This window comes from Oenanthe melanoleuca, chromosome Z (assembly GCF_029582105.1).
Source record: "Oenanthe melanoleuca isolate GR-GAL-2019-014 chromosome Z, OMel1.0, whole genome shotgun sequence".
Taxonomy (NCBI): domain Eukaryota; kingdom Metazoa; phylum Chordata; class Aves; order Passeriformes; family Muscicapidae; genus Oenanthe; species Oenanthe melanoleuca.
The window spans coordinates 60,206,546-60,229,203 of NC_079362.1; the positions used below are offsets into that span (position 1 = coordinate 60,206,546).

General features: G+C 36.4%; 1 protein-coding gene across 4 annotated transcripts in view; it reads left to right on the forward strand.

Annotated features, from left to right (window-relative positions):
- The window catches only part of ARL15 (ADP ribosylation factor like GTPase 15), a 223,110-nt gene extending 208,164 nt beyond the window's left edge, over nucleotides 1-14,946 (forward strand). For 3 of the 4 annotated variants that reach the window (XM_056513346.1, XM_056513347.1, XM_056513348.1), the window contains one exon: nucleotides 11,157-14,946. In XM_056513346.1, the coding sequence (XP_056369321.1) occupies nucleotides 11,157-11,309 (153 nt within the window). In that variant the 3' untranslated portion in view covers nucleotides 11,310-14,946. The remainder of the gene's footprint in view (nucleotides 1-11,156) is intronic. The other variant, XR_008842518.1, reaches the window with a different exon arrangement.
- The last annotated feature ends 7,712 nt before the right edge of the window (nucleotides 14,947-22,658 follow it).

Below are 22,658 nucleotides of genomic sequence, written 5' to 3' on the forward strand. Positions count from 1 at the left end.
ATAATAGGCATAACAGGATAGTAATACTAAATGTAACTAGAAGTGCTAAGAAAGAAGCTATGATGTAGTGCTACTTTCAAACTATAGAAAAAAATCACAACTCAGATTTATTTTTTATATTTATGATTGAAAGATGTTCTATTTGTTGTTTTATTGCCTTTGTAATACTTTGAAGTTGCACAGGCAGTGGTGATATAACAATAGATAGTATACTACACATCTTGGCATAGAAATAGCAGAATAGTTTAATCGTATTAAACCTTTCAATTACTGCCTCACAAATGGCTATTTGTTTTTGATGGGTTTCTCATTCAAGTAACCCTCGACCTCATAAAATACTAAATTCGTACTGCAACCTATGCTTTATAAAGCCAGATTTTTTCCCATTTTTAGTTTACGCAGTTAACTTGTTTCAAGCTTAAAAATAAAGCTTTAAAAGAATCAATTTCATGGTGAATGCATCTAGTCAAACAACTCATTTAAACAACATCTTACTGTGTGTAGCAGACCGTTTTACAAGTAACTGAGAGTTTTACAAGCCTGTGTTTCAGACAGGATAATTGGTTGTTTCTCATATGTGAGCTTGAAACTTCGACTTGTTAGCTTCAATATACAGAACCTTTCCTGGCTTGGTAAGGAGTATTTAGTTAAGGTCTTTTTAGCTGTAGACATATATAATAGTTCAAGAACTGTTATCATGTAGTAAAATGGTAAAAATTTTGAATATGTTCTGTAAGAGCTAATGGTCGTAATCTTTTAGCTTGTCACTAGTGGTCAGCAACCTTAGCCTATGATGATTTCTAATGTAAGTAAACCCAATTAGCAATTGCAAATGTTCAGGTTTCTGACTTATGTTCAACACTGGAACCTCAGAATTTAAAGAGGTGATTTTACCTCTATTAGACCCGAATTTTGAATAGATAGGTTGCTGTCTAAGGTGAGTGGAGAATGCTAAGAAAGATCTGTTGCATTAAGATCTTTTAGTCAACTGATAATAATCTTCTCATCTTCAAAAAGAGTTAGTGTCAGCTGTTTGCTATATTTGATTTCATTTTCAGTGCAGCGCTTACCTCAGGTGTAATACTAGGGCCTGTTAGTAAAATTGCAAGTCACATTCAAAGGTAGAAGGAAGGAACTATCTGTCAGCTTGCAAAAGCCAGGTTTCCCTGTCTGCTAGAATCACTTGGCAAGTTTTTCATTGGTACAGTCATGATAATTGAGGCATTACTCGGACATAGCACCTATTTCCAGGTGCTTTTCCTCAGAAATAATCTGGCTTTTCAATTACTTTAAAGGTAACAGTTCATGTGTTCAAAGGAAAGCCTTAATTCACTTAAAGTAAGAATGGCTTTATTAGAAAACCTGTTTTACGCTCCTTCAATATTATTTTCAGTAGCTCTCCTTTAAGGAGACCGGAAATTTTACAAATGCTGTCAATCAGAGTTTGTCCATTCTTTGGAGAGATAAGAGGGACATTTTGTAAGAGCATGTGGTGAGAGAGCAAGAGGCAATGGCTTTCTAGTGAAAGAGGACAGGATTAGATTTGGTATTGAGAAGAAATACTTTACTGCGGGGAAGGTAAATGTTGGAACAGGTTGCCCAGAGAAGCTATGGATGCCCCATCCCCAGACTTGTTCAAGGTAGGATGAGGCTTTGAGCAACCTGGTCTAGTGGAAGGTGTCTCATCCAATGGCAGGGGGTTTGGAATAGGATGATCTTTAAGGTTCCTTCCAACCAAGCCATTTTATGGTACTTTGGGGCTGGTTTGGATTTTTTTATGTAAAGGTTGATACCTCTCCTGAGATATCTCTGTATCTCTCTTCTTTCTGATGTGTGCAACTCTTGATCAACTGCCTATTATTTAATCTCTTTCCTTGAAGTGTGGATCAATATAATGTAGGGAAGTGATATCTCAGTGCAATAAGAGAAAAATATTCATTACTCAGTCTCTTATCTCTTCCCACGGAATATTTTTACTAAAAGACTTTTCAGAAAGGTAGAATTCCGTGCTGCAAAGTATTGTAACAGAAGTTATAACTCTTAAAAAACAGAGTTTCTAGCCTTTTACTTTTAAGGTCTAGAGTCAAAAGAATAATGCGCTTCTTCAGCATCTCATTGCATTCACCCATCTGCTCCAAATCTGGTCATCCATGTCTTTTCCAGCACCACTGCTGCAAATCTCTGCGTTAGTTGTTAATATTACTTCTCATTTACTTCACTTAAAATATGCTCTCTTGCTGTAAAGTGCTCACTTTTTTTCTGTGTCTGTTTGCTCATGCATTTCTTATAATTTTTGGCTGAGTGACAGATCTGTTTTGCACATGGATGTTCTCCTGTGTACAGGGAATTGTCATTTTCCTCTTGGTATCCTTGTGCATTATGAATAAATCTGAAGGCAGGGAGAAGGCCTTACTCCAGCAAGCCCTGGTGAGAAAACCTGGCGGGATCCTTCTCTCATTCTAGGTGGAGAGTTAAAGAGTATGAAGAGATAGATGAGCTTGGAGCTGCCTGGAGTAATAGTTTTAAGTGGTGGCTTCCTGTGAGTTTAGAGTCATTAATTTTATCAGAGGCATGGACCTAGAAAACACAAAGTACAGACTTGCATCCTCTAACCATAGGACAGAAAGAAATCCTCAGGAAGAGGTCCCACAGAAGTTCCTGGTGCTGGAGAATCTGGGAGAGTCGCAGAGCCTGTGGCATTCTGACAGCCAGAAACTTAACCTGGCAGTGGCATGGCCTCTGGGAACATTTTTTACTTAACAGTTATTTTATGTTAACTTTTTCAAGTTGATTTATTACACAGTTTCTGCTTTTGAACAAGAAATGGTTACTTGGAATTTGTTCAGGGCTTCCATTGCCCCTATGCAGACTTTTTATAACAAATAATTCTTCCATTGGCAAAGGACCTGAAGGGAGGTTGGAACCCTCGGTAATAGCATGCTGTGCTCTGTACATGGTAAGGAGCAAAGTGGAATAGGCACAACTACTGTCTCTGTCTGCTTGTGGGAGCACATACATCGCAGAACCACAGCTGGTGCTGAGAGGCTTTTCTTTAGTGCTCAGTCTGACTGTTAACTTGGAACAGTGTTTGCAGTGTGAATGTGGGGAGCCAACCACAAAGCCATTAGAAATCCTGTTCTTTGCTGCTGGTACAAGGGTGCATGTCCATACAGTGTTTTGGCGCTTTGCAGACGTGGGCACAGTATACAGATGTTATTTGTTCAAGTGCTAGATTTATGTGCATGTTCAGGCAACTGCAGATGAATCATCACATATGCACTTCTCCAGAAAATACTGTATAACTGTTATCTGAACAGAAGACATGCTATTTGCAGAAAGGATTGATCTTTGGACTTCGCTTACTCTAAAGATTATTTTGACATTCAACATTGCAGGTAAACTTTTTTGGGTTGGGGAGGGCAAAATCGTAGCACTTGTATACTTGTGTTTCAGATTTCATTCCTAGTTTAAACCACAATCTGTAGATAAAACTAGCATATTTTGCTGCTGAAATCAGCATACTCTGTCAGTAGTCTTATATTCTGAAGTAAACCATGAGTACCTGCAGTCTATTAAAAAAGAAAGGATGCTACAAAAACTCTGTAAGTCTCTGAAAGATGTTTTTTCCTAAGGGTCTCGAGTGTTGAGTCTCCACTAGTTATTTGTATTCCTTAAGCTATTTAACTAAAGTTATAACAAAAACAAACTTAAGTGAGGGACAGTAGAGAGCAGATGACTGCTGGTATAATAAAATCTATCAGTAGATTTCCTGTAAAATTGTCTTTGGATGTGTTCCATTCTATATTTTTTGCTAACAGATTAGATCAATGAATTTGAATGAGTTATCCTAAGTTTAAATTGATCTTGTATTCGATCAGTCATTTTCGATACAGCTGAATATATTGGGATGTGCTAAGAATACACTAAAATAGAAAACTGTCCTTATATATAGTAAGTTGGCATTTTTGGGTGCTCTTTGTGGAGGAAAAAAGATATGTGAATTTTAGATATCCTCCAAAGAGCCTTCTTTAATCAGGGCTAATTTTCAGCATTATTCTTTGTGATTTTATACTTAAAGTTTTTGTATTTGATTGTATTTGATTTTCACTCCTGAGTAATTCTTTGATGTAAAATAAAGAATTAAAGCGGCATTAAAGAAAAATACTTTACTATGCTTGCATTGCATGCATTTTTGTGCAGTATCCTCTTCTCTGTTATTGTTGCCCTTATCATTTGAGATGCCGTTTCACTCACTCTAGAGTTGGATAATTGTGAGCCCTTGTCTTGCTTTTCCAGTTATATAGTTATATGAACCTTCATCTGGAAGTCTGTTTTTCTCTATATAGGTATGCTGCTGCTCTTCTCGTGTTATTTCTTTTTCTTCCAGTTCTAAGAAAAGCACATGCTTATATGAAAGGAATATCCTGGGTGAATAAGGCATGGAAGAAAAAGTACAGGCGTATGTTTTTGGCAGTTACACATGATTTACTATTTCTTTTGTACAAAATAACAGAATCTAACAAAAAAAAAAATCTAATGCACTGTCGTTCACTGTTATGTGGCAACACAAAGAGTGTGTGCAAAGAGTTTATGGATACTAGTAGCTTCACAAAGCCTATCTTTGCTTCCGTCCACATACAAATCTCAGGGTACTTCTGCAACCTCTGCAATTTTCTGTCCTCACTCTCATCCATCTTATTTGTCCAGACCCATTGTAACATGTCTATCTGTAAAAAAAACACCCTATCTTTTCTATTTTAAAAACCTTCCAGGTCTTTAGCTCACTCCGCCTTTTCTTGTCTCTTTCATGCTTGCATTTGCCAATACTCTGTGCTCTCTGGAACTGTGTGGCTCTGCGGATTTGTCAGGCATCCTATTTCTTAATTCTGCATAGTTAGTTATCTTCTTTATAATACATTTCTTTTCACAATCACTTGCAATCTGAAAAGTGTTGTGACTTGTGGCTACTGGAGATAACAAGGATGGAAACATGCACAAGTCGCTGCATACATTACTTTAAGTGACTGTATTACTCTTTGTAAAGACTTAGAAGCCAAAAATATTATAAAGCTCTCTTATAGAAATCAGCTGGATGTGTTTCAGGTAGTCTTTGATGAAAAGCAAAATCTGAAAAAAAAAAAAAAAAAAAATTGGAAAGCTGTACAACCTACAATTTATAAAGTGTTCACCACTACTTGTGAGATGTACTAAAAGGCCTCTGATGATTTTGTAATCTTGTCTAGAAAAATTGGTCACCCTGCTATCACACAGAAATGCTGAAGAAGACAGATTTTTTTTCCTTTTGATTTTACTTCTGTAGTTTATATTGTAAAGCTTTTGTTTTTAAAAAGCATCTCAGTTGCATAAATCTGATTATCATAATATGTACTTAATGGACTCATTGCAAAATTTTAACATTGTACATAGGGACTGTGGGTTCCTTGGCACATAAAAGTTGGTGAGCAGTGAAATATGTATCCTCAAAGAGCTAAAATAGAAAAGCATTTTTGTGGCTGATCATTTTGTTGGACCTCAGCTGGCATTTCTGGGAGTAGTCCTGTGCATAGGTTGCTCCAGACCGCAGCACATCACCATCCCTTCTCATCAGCTGAGGCACTTTCATTCCCCTCCCTGTTGTGTAAGAGATATTACATATGGAATCAATAAACATGAGGTACAGGTGCTTTAGGAGGAGTGCTTATGATGCATAGGTGCATTACAAGGATCCCTCTAGACAAGGATGAGATCACTGTTAAGAAGAAGCATACGAGCAGGCATACTTGAAGTATCTTTTCAGGAGAAGTGAAGTGTCTCTGTAGGATGAATAAATATTACAAAACTTTGGCTGAGAGTTGTGCACATTACAGCTGCTCTGCTCACACAGGAGGTCCTTTTTAGCCAAGTGGACTGTCAGATAAGGAGCTTTCTAGCAGATTTTTCGGGAAAAGCATGGACGTGTTAACTCCTGCATGATAGTGGATTGAACTAGTTGATTTAAGATTAGGTGGCTATCAGCCCACTCCACACTATCCTATAAATCACTGTACTCAGAAAAGAACCAGCAGAAAAGTACATGTAGCAGCACAGGAGGCTGTGCAGTTTGCAGTGAAGCACACCAACATAAGCTAGAGTGGATTTCAATTTACTTTTAAGCACCAGTGGTGACTTAAGTAATGAGTTCTACTCTATGGATAGTAGGTCAACATTTGCGGTTTCTATTTAATATGCCAGAAATTCCTTTTGTTTTCTCTTCTCTTTTTTTAGACATGACTTCTTTTACCTCTAATACCATCCTTTTCTGTACTGCAATTGGTGAAAGTTTTTTTTGTTTATTTTAAAATCTTCTGAAGCAGTATAAATATACTCTAGGCCTCTAATTATGGTATTTTTTTCTGTGCCACCTGCAAGCATTTTACTTTTTTAGCTGCACAGTTCATTTTCATTAAGTTCCAAATTTTTTGTAGTTTCCCTTTTTGAAACTTAATGCTATGTAAAGTTAAGTACACTTGGCTTTTTCTCTTTTTCAAATATATTGAATTTGCACATGAGTTGCTATAGACAGCTTGTCTGTTGTTCATAGAGCCAGCAAGAAAAATTCCCTCTCTCTTCTGCATCTTCTGAATGGTTTCTCCAAAAAGAAGATTTTTATGATGTCTGAAAAGATATTATCAGTATCACAGCTCAGTGAAACTTTCACAGTGTTAATATGGGCTGCTCCAATCTTCCATTATTACTTTGTTTCTTGTCCATGCAAATTTGGAATGGATGAATGTCTTATGGTTAATACATGGATTCAGCAAATTAGATTATTTTAGTTTAATTCATACCTTCACCAGTCACCCTTTTGCAGTAATACTTGGTAAATGCTGTGAAAGTCTTTCAAAAATTTAGTCTAGTGGGGACACTGACAAGACGAGGCAGCCTGTGATTGAATATAATATACATGTTTTGTTATAATTCTTTTTTCCAAGTGAAATTATTCCATAAAACATCAATGAATGAAAAAGTATTTTATTCATTAAGTTCTCAAGTTACCAGCCTGGTAACGTAAGCGACTATCTGAATTTTGTATTTGTTTACAACATATTAGTCAAAGTGGGCTGGAAGCTTTTCTGTATTGATGAGATTTGGTAGTGTAATTTTGAATTTGAATGAAAAATGATGCTTTCAATCAGCTTTTTTTCATGTTGAATAATAGAGATTACTCTTCTCATATAATAAAATATCTAAGTTTTCCTATAGATCTTATGTTCACATGGGTGGTGAACAGACTAGATGATGAGGTTCAATAACAGAACACAGAAAATCTTTCAGCAGGGCCTGGTTACTGAGCTTACGTATATCAATTTAGTAACATCAGTTCCACACTACTATGATAATTTACACCAGCTGAGGTTCTGGGCACTGATCCTTTTTATTGTGTCTTGACTTTTCTAGCACGTAGGTTAAGCAACATTTGATAACCATATGTTTAGTGTATTGTGCCAGTAGAATAGGACTTAGAAGGTGGAGTGTGGGAAGAGTGGGAATTGCAAACGTGTATTGTTAGATTTTATTGACTTCAGAATGTGGCATAAATACAATGTCAGGTTCTCTATAAAACAAGGCCCCCATGTGGAGTCAAGACATACAGTGAGATCCTGTAAAAATTAGTGAAGTAGTCTTAAAATTATATTTAATTGGTCATATTTGCTTATAAAATGAAATCTTAAAAATTTAGTAATCTCAAAGTAAACTCTTGAAAATGCAAAGCCAGTATGTAAATGCTCATCTCATGCATCAGACTTCTGAAACATGTTTGAGTCTTTATATTTCACTTCAGCATCCATGAACAGTCAGCTTTTCACTGTTTGTGCAGAGGGGAAGACAGAAGAGCTTCTTTCAGGAACCCACCCCTTTGTGCTAGTGTGATTGAAGGGAGCTGTGAAATAGTAACTTCTGATTATGCAAGAGCTACCTAGGTGTGTGAGTATTCAGTGAATTTCAGCTTTCTTTGGAGACTTTGGTGGTCAGTGTACATCCTCTTAGGTAATCTGCAGGGAGTGAGTGTGGATGATGGTCAGTAGGGCAGAAAGGAACACAAAAATGAACATGGATGGAGAGCTGGCTGCATTCCAGTGGAAAACTCAATTGTATAAAAAGAATTGGGCATCTGATTGTGTCAATCTTTGCATGTTTCATCTGTTGCATGTAAAAATGGTTCTTTTTTCAAGTCATAAAAAGTATTTGCTTTTAGAACAGAATAACTTTTTCTCAGTTAAAGGAAGGAGAAATTATAGTAAATTGGAAAACATTCGTGTCTGCAAACTTCTTTGTAGAAGTTTCAAAGTCCAGAGAGCCTGCTTGCAAAACCTTGAGGTTTAGCAAACTCCATTGTGGTGTGAAGTTTAAATGAGGAAATACAGTAATACACCACAAAGTGTCCCTTGGGCTGCGAAAAATCACTTCTGTGCTACTTCTGGTTTAGTTAGTTGTTATTTGTAAGCCAATTAGTTTATTTTTCTAGATTTGTATTAGGCATGAGTCATCTAGCAAATTTCTTTTTATTTTTCTGCTGAAAGTATGGATGAAATAGCTCTTACTTGTAAGAGCAGTTGTGCTTTCATACCAGTATCAAGCCCTTACATTTTAAAAACAACTGCCTAACACATTCATTTCAGCATTCATCTAGGACCTATTAATGCAGCTACTCTGAACTGTTCCTTAGTGTGGAAAATAATAACAGCACATCACTAATTTAGTCACATTTCTGATTACACAGATAGAAATAGAAAAAAATACATTTTGATCAATTTTGGGTATCTAATAATTTATCTGCAAAATTTGTTTCACTAAATCCATTGATACTGTGGGCATCTGCAGTGACTCAAATATAGCTTAAAAGCATTGTGTTTTTCTCTGCTAGAGGCTACCTTGGTAACTTGTGTTGTATATGCTCATAGATGCACAAGACTCAGTGCTAGTCTGCTTACTGCCATCATTTCTTTGAGCATGTGTTTCTACTTTTAAACCCAAGTGCTGTCCTTACAATGTAATGACTGTCCTTCATATGACAGAGCCCTAATTCAAGAGGCTGTGTTAAGAAGAGTCTGACTTCAGTGAGCTCCAAGGTCTGATGGCAATAGTCTTCCAGTAGAGGGGGTGTGGTGGACATCTTCTGGGTTGTGGGTCTCAAACATCTTGGATTACTCAGCCATATTTGTCAGCTTAACATCAACAGGCAGCTCTATCCGCTAGCTGCACTGACACCTTGCAGCTTGTTATCCTTCCGTGCAGCTTTTACTTCCTCCCCTCATAAGACAGTCAAGAAAGCTGCTTGAATAGAGCTTCCTTACCCTGCTTTTCCAATACTGTGATCAGTGCCATTAACTCAGTATATTAATGAGGGTAAATTCAAGCTGCTGGAAAAGTTGCAATACAACCCTTACAGATATTAGTATTTTGGTTTTTATGACATATAATTGTGCTAACATATCAGATACTGGTGTGGCACTGAAACAGCAATGCTAAAAAATAGGTATGTTGATATTAAAATACTGGTTTTTTTAAGCCCCGCTTGTATGTTTTCTAAAATTTGTTTGAGAGGAAGTGAATGTCAAGTACCACACTTCATTTTCAAATCTTATTGGTACAATTCTACTTTGATGAAAAGAGATTTAAAATTTTTCAGAATGTCATTTCTGGGTAAGCAGAAGTTCTCATCTCAAATCCACCATTTTTTCCCCTGAAATTTGTTACTAAACATTCTGGTTGAAATTCCTTTTTAAAATATAAGAAAGCTTGCCTGACACATGATCATGGTTGATTTCTGAATTATGTGAGTTTGATGTAACTCATCTTGGTTTGTTCTATTAGAATAGATTAATAGATAAACAAAACTGTGGTTTATCTACCAGCAGACACTGTAAAAGGTACACAGAGATTTTGCAGTTTGTACGGACTTTGAAAGCCTTTTGGTTTTTTTTCCCTTCCTCTTTTTATTTCTTCTGCACATAGAGCCTTACACAGCATGGCTCCAGTTGCCTGTCTAGGGCATCTACTGCCTACCATGTTGTGAGTAACGTTCCTGTAATTGCACTGCATATTTACAGTGCAGTCTGTCTAAAAGAAAATTAAGAGTATTTGGCAATAATTATAATGAACAAGAATGTGTAAACTAAGTCCATTGATATATGGAAGTAGCAAGAACTGAGGGATATAGTTTTGGATGGAAAAACTAAAAGTCTATTGGACAAGACAAACATGAGTAGACTTTTAGGTCAAATTCCTTCAAAGACTAAAATTTTAATGAAAACAGTAAACTGTGGACCAGTGTAACCTGCAGGCTACTGTTCTCTGCTAGGAGACATCAAAAACATGTTTTGATATTGTGCTTTCTATTTTGAAAAGTGATTGGAGTATACTACTAAATTAAAATCTTTCCTCCCTCAGTCTTTCTGGGTCTGTATTTGTGCCTTGACAGTTTCTGCAATGTCAGTAATGATTGTTGTTTCCAAGACACTGCATCATGTTTTATGTATAATACTTATTACTATCTTACTAACATTAGTGTGTTAATCTTCTATTTTTAATTTTAGAAAAACTAAGTAATTTTGGAAGAATTTTTATTTTTGTAGGATTTTCATGGTCACAAAGAGATGCTGTGCATGAGAGAGATAGCTGATGTTTGACTGAAATGTTTAGGATCTGTAGATTTTTTTGATGTTTAATTCGTGAAGTTACAGTAGTATGGTGACAAATTCTATATCTTAAGTGTTTAACATTAAGAGTATAGTGAAACATAAATTTGCAACATTGAAATACAAACACAACCTAAAATTTCTTATTTACTTTTGCTGTTTTGGATATGTTTTTGAGCACATTTCATGTACTTTGCTGTTTGTCTCAAGTCAGTACAATTCTTCCTCAGACCTCCCATGCTGTTAAATGTATGAGTAGAATGGTAGCTTCCAAGCAGGTCACTCACCCCTAAAGAAAACACTTTCAGGTCATGTCATATAACCTGTATTATAAAAACACCTGTGGGTAAGCTTCTAAAAATTAATATACTGATTTTTTAACATGGTTTTATTTGGTTTAGTTTGATTTAGGTTTTTTTTAGATGTGAGAGAGTTGTCAGAATATAATGCATTGGTCTCTCTTTCTTTTTTTAATAGATAAAAAAATATTTCGAACTTGAGCCACTTGCACGTGGAAAGCGCTGGATTCTTAAACCCTGCTCCTTGGATGATATGGAGGCAGTAAAAGACAGCTTCTCCCTTCTAATAAACTTGCTAGAAGAGAGAGACTTCGAACCTTCAAGAATGTGAAAGCCAAGAGAAAGAAGAGGTTCCCACGCATCACTGTACCTGCTCACTCTGTCACAGCTTAATTATGATGTCGTATCAAGGCTGAGCTGTGATATGTTGCTCATACAGAGTTAATGCAGAATGTCCTTTGGTTAAATAAATGTTCTGTGAATCAGGTACACAGCTATTTCCAGTAAAGTTGTCTACACTACTGAAGTAGGAAGTTCCTCTTTGTTTACCACTGTTTCTGCACACTGCATGTTGCATTGTGATCATCCTTGGTAGAAAATTTTACACGCACAAAAATAACATAATCTGTAAAGGAGGAATTTAATGTGTTACCTTAAATTTTAAAAAATAACTAATGTCTAAAGAATTCATGAGTCGAATTTAGCTTGTTTATTGACCTCACATAATGAAAAAGCACAGCCACTGAGAACCTTAATAGGATACCTAAAAGGCAGGCAGTTTCATGTTAATGCAAAAGTTATTCCTGAGGTTTTACTAAGTAAAAACACAGTTGACGTAGTTGACTCAATAAGAAAGTTGAGTCTCTCTTAACGTCACTGTATAACCCTGCCAGAGACAGAATGATATTTTGCTGGAAGTTTAAAAGTAAATTTACAAACAGATGGGCACAGATAACAGTAACTGGGGGAAAATAGCTGGCATAAACAGGTGACCTAGGTAAAAAAAATTTTAGAAGTATATGAAAGATTTTAGAAATATACAGAAGTTGGATAAAGTAATAATTTTAATTGAAAGTAGTTTTCCATAAAAAAAGCAGTCCAAATATCTGTTAGTTTATCTGTGAAGGCTTTATTACTTTTTAGAAGTATAAGTGATTTTAAATACTTCTTTTATCAGTCATTCATAGAGTACTACTCTTATTGTAATATTGCCAAGGCATCTATCCCATAATTAAGGGTCTTCCAGTGTTTGTACTATAAACTTCTCTTTTCAAGGGGATTATATCTTGTTCTTTCAAGCTTCCTCTGGGCTAAATATTACTTAAAAGACAAAAAAGTAGTCATTGGAAACAACATTTGGAATACATTTAGAAAAAGTCAATTTGGTTCGCGTAACACAGTCCACTTTTCCTCTTCCCGTGTTTTCCCCATTGCAGATTTGCAGTATTTTGGCTGCCTTTTGTTGATTTTAAAAACCTCATAAACTGATTTTGTTCATTAAAGAAACGTGCCAGGCCACTGGTTCACAGTGACAACAGGGTATGTGCAGATCAGTCACTGGTCTGGTGCACGCCTTGAATGCTGTGCCTTGCACATTCAGCTGCCCTAGTGCATGAGTGTCTGCAAACACAAACTCGAGTGAGGTGTCATTAGATCCTCATCAACTCTGCTTGTGTCTTGAAACACCCAACGCCTTGTTTTCGGGGCTTTAAGCAACATATCTTTCCATTCTGAGCATTTAGCTTCTGTTTGAAGTTTATTGTAGTTTCTCACTAGTTTATTTGGGGATAAGAAAGGCGCATAAAAGCCATTTATCTATTAATTGTAATTTTGCTCTTTGTTAAACAAAATGTTTCTCACAGGTATTTTAGTTTACTTTTCAATTTTCATAAATTTCTTGCATTGCTCCCACAGTTTTAACTGTTTCCTATTATGAAAAAGAAGTTGGGAAAACTGGTAAACTCCTTGTTTAATTTTGAGATGGAATAGGCAGCAAGCCTGAAGGCAATGTCATTGCTTTGTTTTATATTCTCTTTCCTGCCAGGTCAATCGTCTCACTGCTAATACTATTGGAAACAACCAAGAACTGGAATTGTTCATTTTAAAGCACAGAGGAGCCCTGCTTTGATTCAGTTCTCTCTGCACACTTTAGTTGGAACCCAGCTACCCATCAGTGTCTCTTGTGGGGGGCTAAGGAGATTCCTTTCCCTGGATTTAAAGAGAAACTGGATCTAATTTACATTTCCAAACTCTCTCTTTGCTGACATGAGCTTAAAGGCTACAGAGTCCCCAGATTTTCACAAAGTCCCCAGTTTTCTGTTTAGGGACAATGAAAAATAAGTAGGGAGGAGGAGAAGGAGTATTATTTCTCAGAGAAGGCAGGCAGTTTGGGAAGGCAGGATGAGAGATTCCAAGCTTTTACTGATTTTTCACTAGTTAGATGTGAAATAACATTTTTTCACTATTTTTCCCCTGCTTTAATTTAGTTATGGACCAAAACATATAGGAAATGAAAATAAGCCCAACTGTATTGCATTCTTGAAACTGTACTTATTTCTACCATCAGTGAGTTTGTTTGGTCCAAAAACTTTAGTGGCTCCGAGTTACCTTTTGGTCATGATCTCCCTTCTATGCACTGTTTGAAGGTGCTATACGGAAAGGCCCAAGAAGTCCATGATAATGTGGTTTTGGAGTATGCCAGTGGCCACTTAGACTAGGACCTTTTGATACTGCAATCTTTTTTCTTTAGGCAAATGTCAACTGCAGAGAAGCAGTTTTGGATTTTAATTTCCAGAATTATTTTGAGTAAACTTTTTCTTACTAATACAGTGATCATTCCTCATCACAGGTTGAAACAATACCTCATAACTGCTGAAGGCTAAGACCAACACTTAACTTTACTTTGAATGTAGTACTTCTGTGGTTTTGTGTTGTAGATGGACTTAATGGATGTGTACCTTTTTAATGTCTATAAACAACTTCACCTTTTTATGAGGGGATAACAATGTTCATAGCAGCTCATGTCGCACTTCCTTGTCTACAGTGTTGTTGAATGCTCTGGCTATGGTAGAATCATGCAGTTTTCATTCAGATAACCAATCTCAACTGCTTTGGTTTTTGTTTGTTTATTTGTTTGTTTTAATCTTTTCAGATGTGTTTGTCATTTAGGTGAAATATACTTGGGCACTAGGCTTTACTTTTCATGCAAGTTCATTAAGGAGTGAACATTGTCTTTTGAAAAAAAGATATTGTGCTTTAATGTTCTTTAGCCATCTGTTAAATTACTTTGTGTCTGTATGTGTGTGTGCCCACACTGGGCTTCTTCTCAGACTTGTGGCTGTCTGCAGTGTCTCAGCCGTCAGAATGAAAACATTATCAATCAGTATCCAACAACAGCTGGTTTTGACAACCTTCTGTCTGCTGCCTAATGCTTTACAACTCACCAGTAAGGCTTCTTTGTCTGCCCACTCTGAGCTGGTAATCTTAACTGCTTCATGTTGTGTCCTGTACTTGTACTTCTAGCATTTGTATGGCTTAAAAGTTAAGTCTTAGTGGGTTTTGATATTCTTTCTTGCTGTATAATGCTCCTTGTGTATCTTAGCTTCCCTATTCAAATGCGCTATACAAAAATCTGTGATGTATTATTTTGTTTAACTCTTGCATTTCATTATATTTATAGAAGTTGCAGATTTTTGTACCATATTACTTAATACAGTTGCCTTTTTGTAATGGCAATTAATTTATATTACAAAAGTTTGTATCTTTACTGTAGTCAAAAGTATTAGTTAACCGCCATATTATCTTGACTTTATACTAAAAGTACAGTATCAACAGAAGTTGACCCAATCAAGTGGTCAACTGGTGACATGGGGAACTTGTACTGTTTGTGATTTATACATGATTTCCACTATCAAAAAAAAAAAAAAAAAAAAAAAAAAAAAAAGAAAATAAACACTGTGTAGAATTGACGTGATAAGTTTTTTTTTCTTGAATAAGTAGCCAATTTGGGAACATGGCATATTACCTTGATTTGGATTCTACAAAGTAAGTTATTTACTCATAATTGAAAAAAAATACTACTGTATAATCATTGGTACATTATACATATTTGCATAGTCATACATATACATATGAAATAGAAACTTCCAAAAATCAGCTGATTTCTTTCCACAGCAAGATGTTTTTACTCTGGAAGTATATCTGAAAGATATTGCAGGTTTACTGGTGAAACAGAGATTGGAATAATCCCTGCACAATTATTCCATAATATTAAACTGAGGGACATGTTTATGTGACTGGAAATTCTTTTTAAATAAATGACATAGCAAAGTACAAGCAAAGCTGAGCAAAGAAATATATTCTGGGAAAAGTAGAAGCTTCTTGAAACAGCTCAATGTTATCCTATCAAACACTGTTTGAGTAGAAGGTGCTCTCACAATGCAATTTGTAACAGTTGATGGAAGAACACCACTGTTAAACCAGACTGGAATTGCTAACACAGTTACTGATGTGTGGTTTTTTCATGTCACTGTTTTTTAAATCTGCCTCATAACCAAAACTAAGAATGAAATGAAAGATTTTTAAACTGAGAATTCTTTTTAATTCTTTTCTTTCATACAAATAGGAACTGAAAACCAGCTAATCATGTCTCATTTGATAGCTCTTAAAAGAATTTTCATTAGCTCATTAGCCCTTTGACCTAATAGTTTAAACAAATAAAAACATCTGTTTGTGTCAGCTGTAGGGTTAGTCATCCAGGGCCTAGGTTAATGTGAGGATAAGAGGGAGTCCCATATCCTACATGAAAACAAAAACCATACATTTTTTAGCATCTGTAGTTAAAAAGGACCCTTGAAATCAAGTAGGCTGTACTGAATTATATTAGGTGGAGAAAGTGAAGGAGTTCATTACCCTTTTCAATCCTCTGCCCTCATGAGTTAACTGACTAATAATGAAGTTTAATTTAAATAGTTCTGAGACATTTATTCTTAATTCTCTTAATTCTGAGACATTAATTCTTAATTCTAATTTATTCTTAATTCTAATTAAGAATAGCTTTTATACAACTATTTTTAGAGAACCAAAATAAGCTATATATAATGCTTGTTCATTCACTGAATTTCATAGGAAAATGTAATATGTGGTATTCTGATGGGTTTTAATGGGATATATTCAGGACAACCTTGTTTGTGGGGGGTCTGTTTGTGCATCAAATATGTTCAGCATTTCCATTTATAATGTCTTAAATATACCTTAATTTTTTAATCACCAGTCTCTTTAGGAAAGGCAGATATGCAAATGTTGGTATTGGTACTAGCAGTAGTCTGTAGAGCTCCAGTTACCTGTGGAATAAACTGGAAGAGAACAAAAGTGTTTTAATCTTGTTGTCTGGTTTACAGAAAACCCAACTGAAGTAATCAGCAAAAGGCTCAGTACTGGTTTGGTATGATTATGGCAAAAGAGACACTCTTTGCCTGAAAATAGCCTGAATCACAGAATATTCTGAGTTTGAAGGAACCCACAAGGATAATCAAGTCCAACTTCTGGCCCTGCACAGCACCATCCCCAAGAATGATAAAAATGCGTGAGAACATTGTCTAGAGGCTTCTTGAGCTCTGTTGGGCTGGTGCTGTGACCACTGCCCTGCGGACCCTGTTCCAGTGCCCAAACACCCTTCTGGGTAAAGAACCTTTCCCTAATATCCAACCTAAACCTCCCCTGACACAACTTCAGGCTATTCCCTCAGGTCCTGTCACTGGTCACTCAGAGAAGTGATCAGTGCTTGCCCTTCTGCTGCTCTTCATGAGGAAGTTGTAGACAGTGATGAACTTTCCCCTCAGTCTCCTTCTCCAGGCTGGTTTTCGTAAAGACCATATTTGTAATAAAAAGCTCTTGCAATTAATTTCTAAACACTGAAACATTTTATCACACATGAAAAAACTATATATATAACTCTGTGTATATGTGTGTGTGTATATATATATATATTTTAAAAAAAACCTGTCCACTTGCTAAGAAGCGAGAGGCATGAATTGTACCTAAAATTGACAACAAATAAAACCAGCCACCACAGTACTTCTTTTTTCATCTATCACCTTGCAAAAGTGAAATTATTTTGTTCATTTCATTACTGTGCCATGTAACTATAATTTATTGCATTTCAGTGTGCACATGAAAGCATTTGCTTGTAATAAGTACAAAACAAAAGATCCTTTTGTATTTTAGCTCTTCCATGTAGAAAGAGCTGCCATCTTTCTAAGGAAGCATTGAAGTACAGAAGCCTTGTAACTTTGTTATGAAACACTGCAAGCTGAAATGCTAAATCATGGAAATACCAAACAAAAGGTCTGGTGCTGTTCAAATGCGTAATCCCAGAGAAGGTATGCAGGAGAGAGGAAATCATGACTTGCATACGAATGTTGCAAAACCAAAACAAGTTTAATGGCCAATCACACAACAAAGTATTTGGTGTTTTCACAATATGACAATCTTGAATTAGGAAGGTTGATAGATATTTCAGGATCAAAAATGCTTTCTGTAAAGAAATGTAAAGAGTCTAATTTTATAGTAGGTTACATTTTGGACTCGTCAATTTCGACATAGTCCCTTTAAAACAATAATTCCTGCTGTGCATTAAAGTTGGCACTTAAAAAAATCTCATCTATAGAAATTAATCCATTTTGTGTTCTGTTAACACAGACTAAAATAGCTTTTTCTCTCTTTTGTCACCCTCTTATTTATTTGAAAGCACACATCCTAGCATTTCCTCAGAGAAACTTATACCCAAATTGCTGTGTTATTGTAACTTTCAAAGATCCCATTTCTGCCTCTATCAAGTTTTAATGCTTGTGAAAACACATATCTGTTTGCAAAACTATATCAGAACTATTTTATTATAGCATTGCCATGTATGGTATTTTGTAGGATTTGTAGATTCAAGATATGAATGGGATTGGCACCATTTAAAATTAACACTGCTAACTGCAGTATCTAGAAAACTTTTTTTTCCCCTAGCAGTGGGAATAAAAATGCAAATCATCATTTCCTCAATATTTATATTGCTGCAGAGAAGAAATTACCACTCATTTTAAGTAATTTGACTTATAACAGCATTAGTACATTTTTTAAAAATTACTTTGTTTGCCAACTAGGTAGCTGTAATCCTCTCTGGTTTACACATGGGTGTCAGAATTGAAAGAATTAAATTAAACTTCATTCAAGTATTAGAAACCAAGGTTTATTTTTAAAAATACTGATTTCTTTGTCTAAAACATTTTTTGCATTATTTGCAGGAGTGTGATTAATGCATGAAAGTTCACTTTTGTCTTTAATATATAGAGCATGACCTTTTGGTTACAGTAACTACAGTACTGCAAGTCTGTGAAAGTCATCACATATACTAAAGGTATTGAGACCATTTACCCCACATTCCTTCCTATTAGCTTCCACAATTAACATGATCCACAGCTGAAAAAATAATTCTGGTTGTCAGTGATAAATGGGGTGAAATCGTCAATCACTGAAGTTGACAGAATTATTTTTAAACTATATTGCAAACAAATGTTTACCCAAAGATAGCAGTATGTTGCTGGGGCTTTTTTCTTTGGGGTTCTGTCATTTCATTCACATGGCAAGATGACTTCAGGGCTCATTGTCAGACTAAAGAGAGGACCTTTTCCTTTTCTTGATTTTTTTTTTTTTTTAAATTTCTGGAGCATTAAGAACTCCAAACAGACATGCACCAAAGTGTTTAACAGACCCAGGAGCATTTCTGGTAATCCTATGAGACATGAGACATAACATCAACTCTATTTGTCTTCTTTTCTTGGTATGATGTGCAGACCTGAGATTTTGGTTCAGGCTCGTCTCCACTGAGACGTGCCAGAAATATAGGATTCTACTGTTATAGGCTATATAAATATCTTGCCTATTTTTAGCACACACTTTTGATATCTGAAGAATTTTAGTATTGAGGTCAAATATAGTGGTTTCATACATAAATATATTGGTGACATAAGAAAATGCATGCAGTGTTTGTAGATTAGAAATAGCTTGTTTTCTAAGCTCTCAATAATAAGGACAAATCTTCTGTAAAACTGCTGTGGCATGGTGAATCTTGTTCTGTCTGCTTATGAGAGATTCAGAAGGCAGTTTTGCTTTCAGGTTTTGGTTAAAAAAAAATTAAACAGAAACTGTTTTTTCTTTTAAGTGTGGTACTTTATGCTATGTGGATACCAGTGATTAGCATGTTCTCAAGCACTTGGTCTGTGAGAAGAATTTCTCATTCAACCTGATTAAGGCCTGAGGAGGTGTTCACTACAAGTCAATGTTTCCAGTTAGTGAGTGGATCCTTTTAATTTCTGCCTGCATATAGCATTTTAAAACCCCTTGATATTCACACCTGTTTGCACATCTCTCCTGTGTCACATAAGTGTGCCCTTAGAGTCGTTGTTAACACAGATCTGGAGTTCCCCTGGCACTCAAGGACCAGTTCATTCATGGTTGTCATGAGACACTTTCTTTATTAGAGTACACACGAAGGCTCATTTTCTCATCATTTTTTTGTGTTTCCGTGTCTTCCTTTTTTGGGTGGGAGCTCTGGTTCATGCAATAATTGATCTTGGATGCTGGGTTTATCTTTCATCAAAGCAGGACTATTACAGAAGGATAATACAGAAGCTCTGAGACTCTCTTTTATGATCAAAATTACAGGTTACAATACAAATAGCTAGAAAATGTAACTGTTAGTAGATGGCTTTGAGTATAACTAAAAGTCAAGATCAACTGTGCCTCACTCCAACTGACTATGTTGAAAGTTGATTCTAATTTACTAATGTCAGAATTAAACCAGAAAAGGTTGCCAAAATTAGATAATGTCAGGTTCAGTGTGAGGAATGCAGAAAGTGAGCCTGGTGAGATGTGAGCCACCATTCTGAATGTCCTCCTCAGGGCTGGCCACCTGCCTGAGCCTGTGACCTATTAGCTGTAAGATATTTATTTGCTGCAGAGCTGAGGGGAGACACCAGTTTGAGAAGGCCTCAATATCAGCTCTACCTCACCAGGAAATGCCAACCCACGTCCTCCAGAGCCGGGTGCTGATGACCTGCAGTCACTGCTCCAGCAGAGACGCTGCTTGCTAGGGATGCCTCTACCATGGGAACCCCGCCTGGCTTGTCAGGAATGGTGTGGAGTTTACAGCCAGGGACCAGCCATGCCTGGCTTACCGAGACAAGCACTTTTCAAGGCGACGAAAGAAATACTGAAACGGGAAAATCACTGCTGGTGGCATGCCTTCACACCTGTCATGCTGCATTACAGTCTCAGTCTTTGATTATTGGTCCCATAAAGGTGTCATTTTCTTCATGTTATTAAAGCAATTACAGTTATTATACTTAATTTGTCCTTTCCGAAGGGAGCAAGAATAAATGAGGGAGAATTTGCATACAAATTGAGCCTGATGTGGAGGGAAATTGCAGCAGGTGGTGAGGCTGTGAAGAGATGTTATACAGGAGCATGGCCGGAGCTGCCCTCCTCCGCAGCCCTTTGCTGGTGACCCTTTGAGGAATGTCTCACAACTGTCTGGTGGATTCATTTGAATGAGGGACAGTTTGGCTCACTGTCATCCTGGGCAGATCAAAGCCTGTGCCTTGGCCGGCTGCAGGAACAGAGGAGGCATGTGAAAGGTCTCCCCTCCCCCAGGCGAGTCCTTTCCCCTGGCACTGCTCAACCCTCCCCACCATTTCTCTCAGGGGTGTGCCCCATTCCCATGCATCCTGCGCAGGCTACCATGAATCGCTAACATAAATAACAAAGATGCTAATTTTTGGAGTTCAACTCCACAAACTTCTTCAAAAAGCATTTTCTTTTGTAATCTGTTCCATCAGAAACCTGTTTTTTCTCTTCATCTATATCTGTTATTCTGTACTAATCCTCATATTATGCCCTCTCAAGCATTCCCCTTGCATAAAAGGTTCTCAAAAGCAAACACTTTCAAATATGTTTCTGCATTCTTAGTGAAAATAAACAAACAAATAAACCTAGATTTCAGGATGTTCAGATAACATACAATGTGTTTTTATTTAATGTGAAGAGATACAAGAAAAAAGATATGTTGACCTCCCTCCAGTAAATTTTCTCAAGAACATTGCAAAATACATGTAAACTCCCTCGGCCTATTCAACCTTTCCAGATGCATCACTCTCCTGGGTAGTTAGACAGATGGAGAGTCAAGTGGGAGTGCAGATAAGCATGTTGGATACCACCACTGTACTGAAATATGTAGACCTCCATATGGTAAGGTAAATGCCATAATTTTTTCCCTCATTTTAAAGTTTCCTATGAGGAAACTCTAATCGTATCTGTGGTTACAGAACAAAGGAAAATTCTTGTCTACATGCATTTTATAAAATATCTCTTTCATGTAATAATTTATGGGCTGTGATAGCTGCAGTACATAAATTGTTTCAATATTTATTTCTCCTTCAGAATTGCTTGGATTTTTCTTCACCTGTCAAAATGACTTGCTTCCATTGAGCAGTGTCTGTTCTGAATGTCTATATTCTCTGGTTACTTAAAGCTTACAGTATATCAGCTTAAGTTTCTTGTACTAAAACTTACAGAAAATTCAGAGAGAAAAATATTACCAAAGTAACTCAGTTTAAGAGTCCTGCTTGTATATGCTCAAAATGCACTCAGATAAAATGTGTGGTAAAACAATAAAAAATACTACACTGATCTTTCAAAGGATGTAAGTATGAGATTCTGTTACCAGAACTACTTTAGTATCAGATATGCATACCTATAATTAACTTTATTTATAAATTTTACCATCTATCCTCATTTCTCTGTATGTCTTTGTTACACACCTTTCCAAACAATGCATGGTCTAGTTTTCATGCCAAATAAAATTCCCTGTCCTCCTGCAGTTACCCCAAATATCAAAATTAGGTCATGACTGGCCTGTCTCCATGCTAAAGCAGTTTATCAACACTTTTGTGGGGACTTACAGCTCCCTGTGGTGCTGATAGTCTCACAAACCATTTGGATTATACCTTTTTCCCTCCATCTGTGAATTCACTGATTCACTGCATATCTGCAGCATTTGTACGGCATGGAATGAGTGGATGAAAAGTCTTCAATGAATGAAAAGACAGGACAAAAATATTTGGAGCAAGAGAGCATTTCCTTAGTAGAGAATGAGTGCAGGATGAATTTAGCAAATCTATATAACCTGACTAGAGGGGATAACGAGTATCACCTTCCCTCACACAGAAAATATGTAGTTCAGAAACATGAGGCTTCGTTTATTGATCTATCATCTTCAAAACAACCCCCTAATCCTTGGTTGTGGTATCATGGATGTGGGTCTTGAGGATCAGGTAGAAGAGGTGAATTTTTTCTCTCTGACTGGACTTTTCCCTCTGCTTGCCTTTTTTCCCCAGGTTTACTTTACTTTTTTTTCCACTCAAGGCCATTGTGCAGTTCCCTGAATAGGTAGGTTTGGTGCCCCTCCAGAAACTGACTGGTTCAGAACACTGGTCCTCACCTTACCTATTCAGCTAAAAAAAATAGAAACCATCTAAACTTTTCTATATTTACTGCTTCATTTCTTGATCTTCAAGATCCTGAATAAGGCCCCAACATCCAAAGGATGTGATATCTCCTTCTCATACAGCCATAG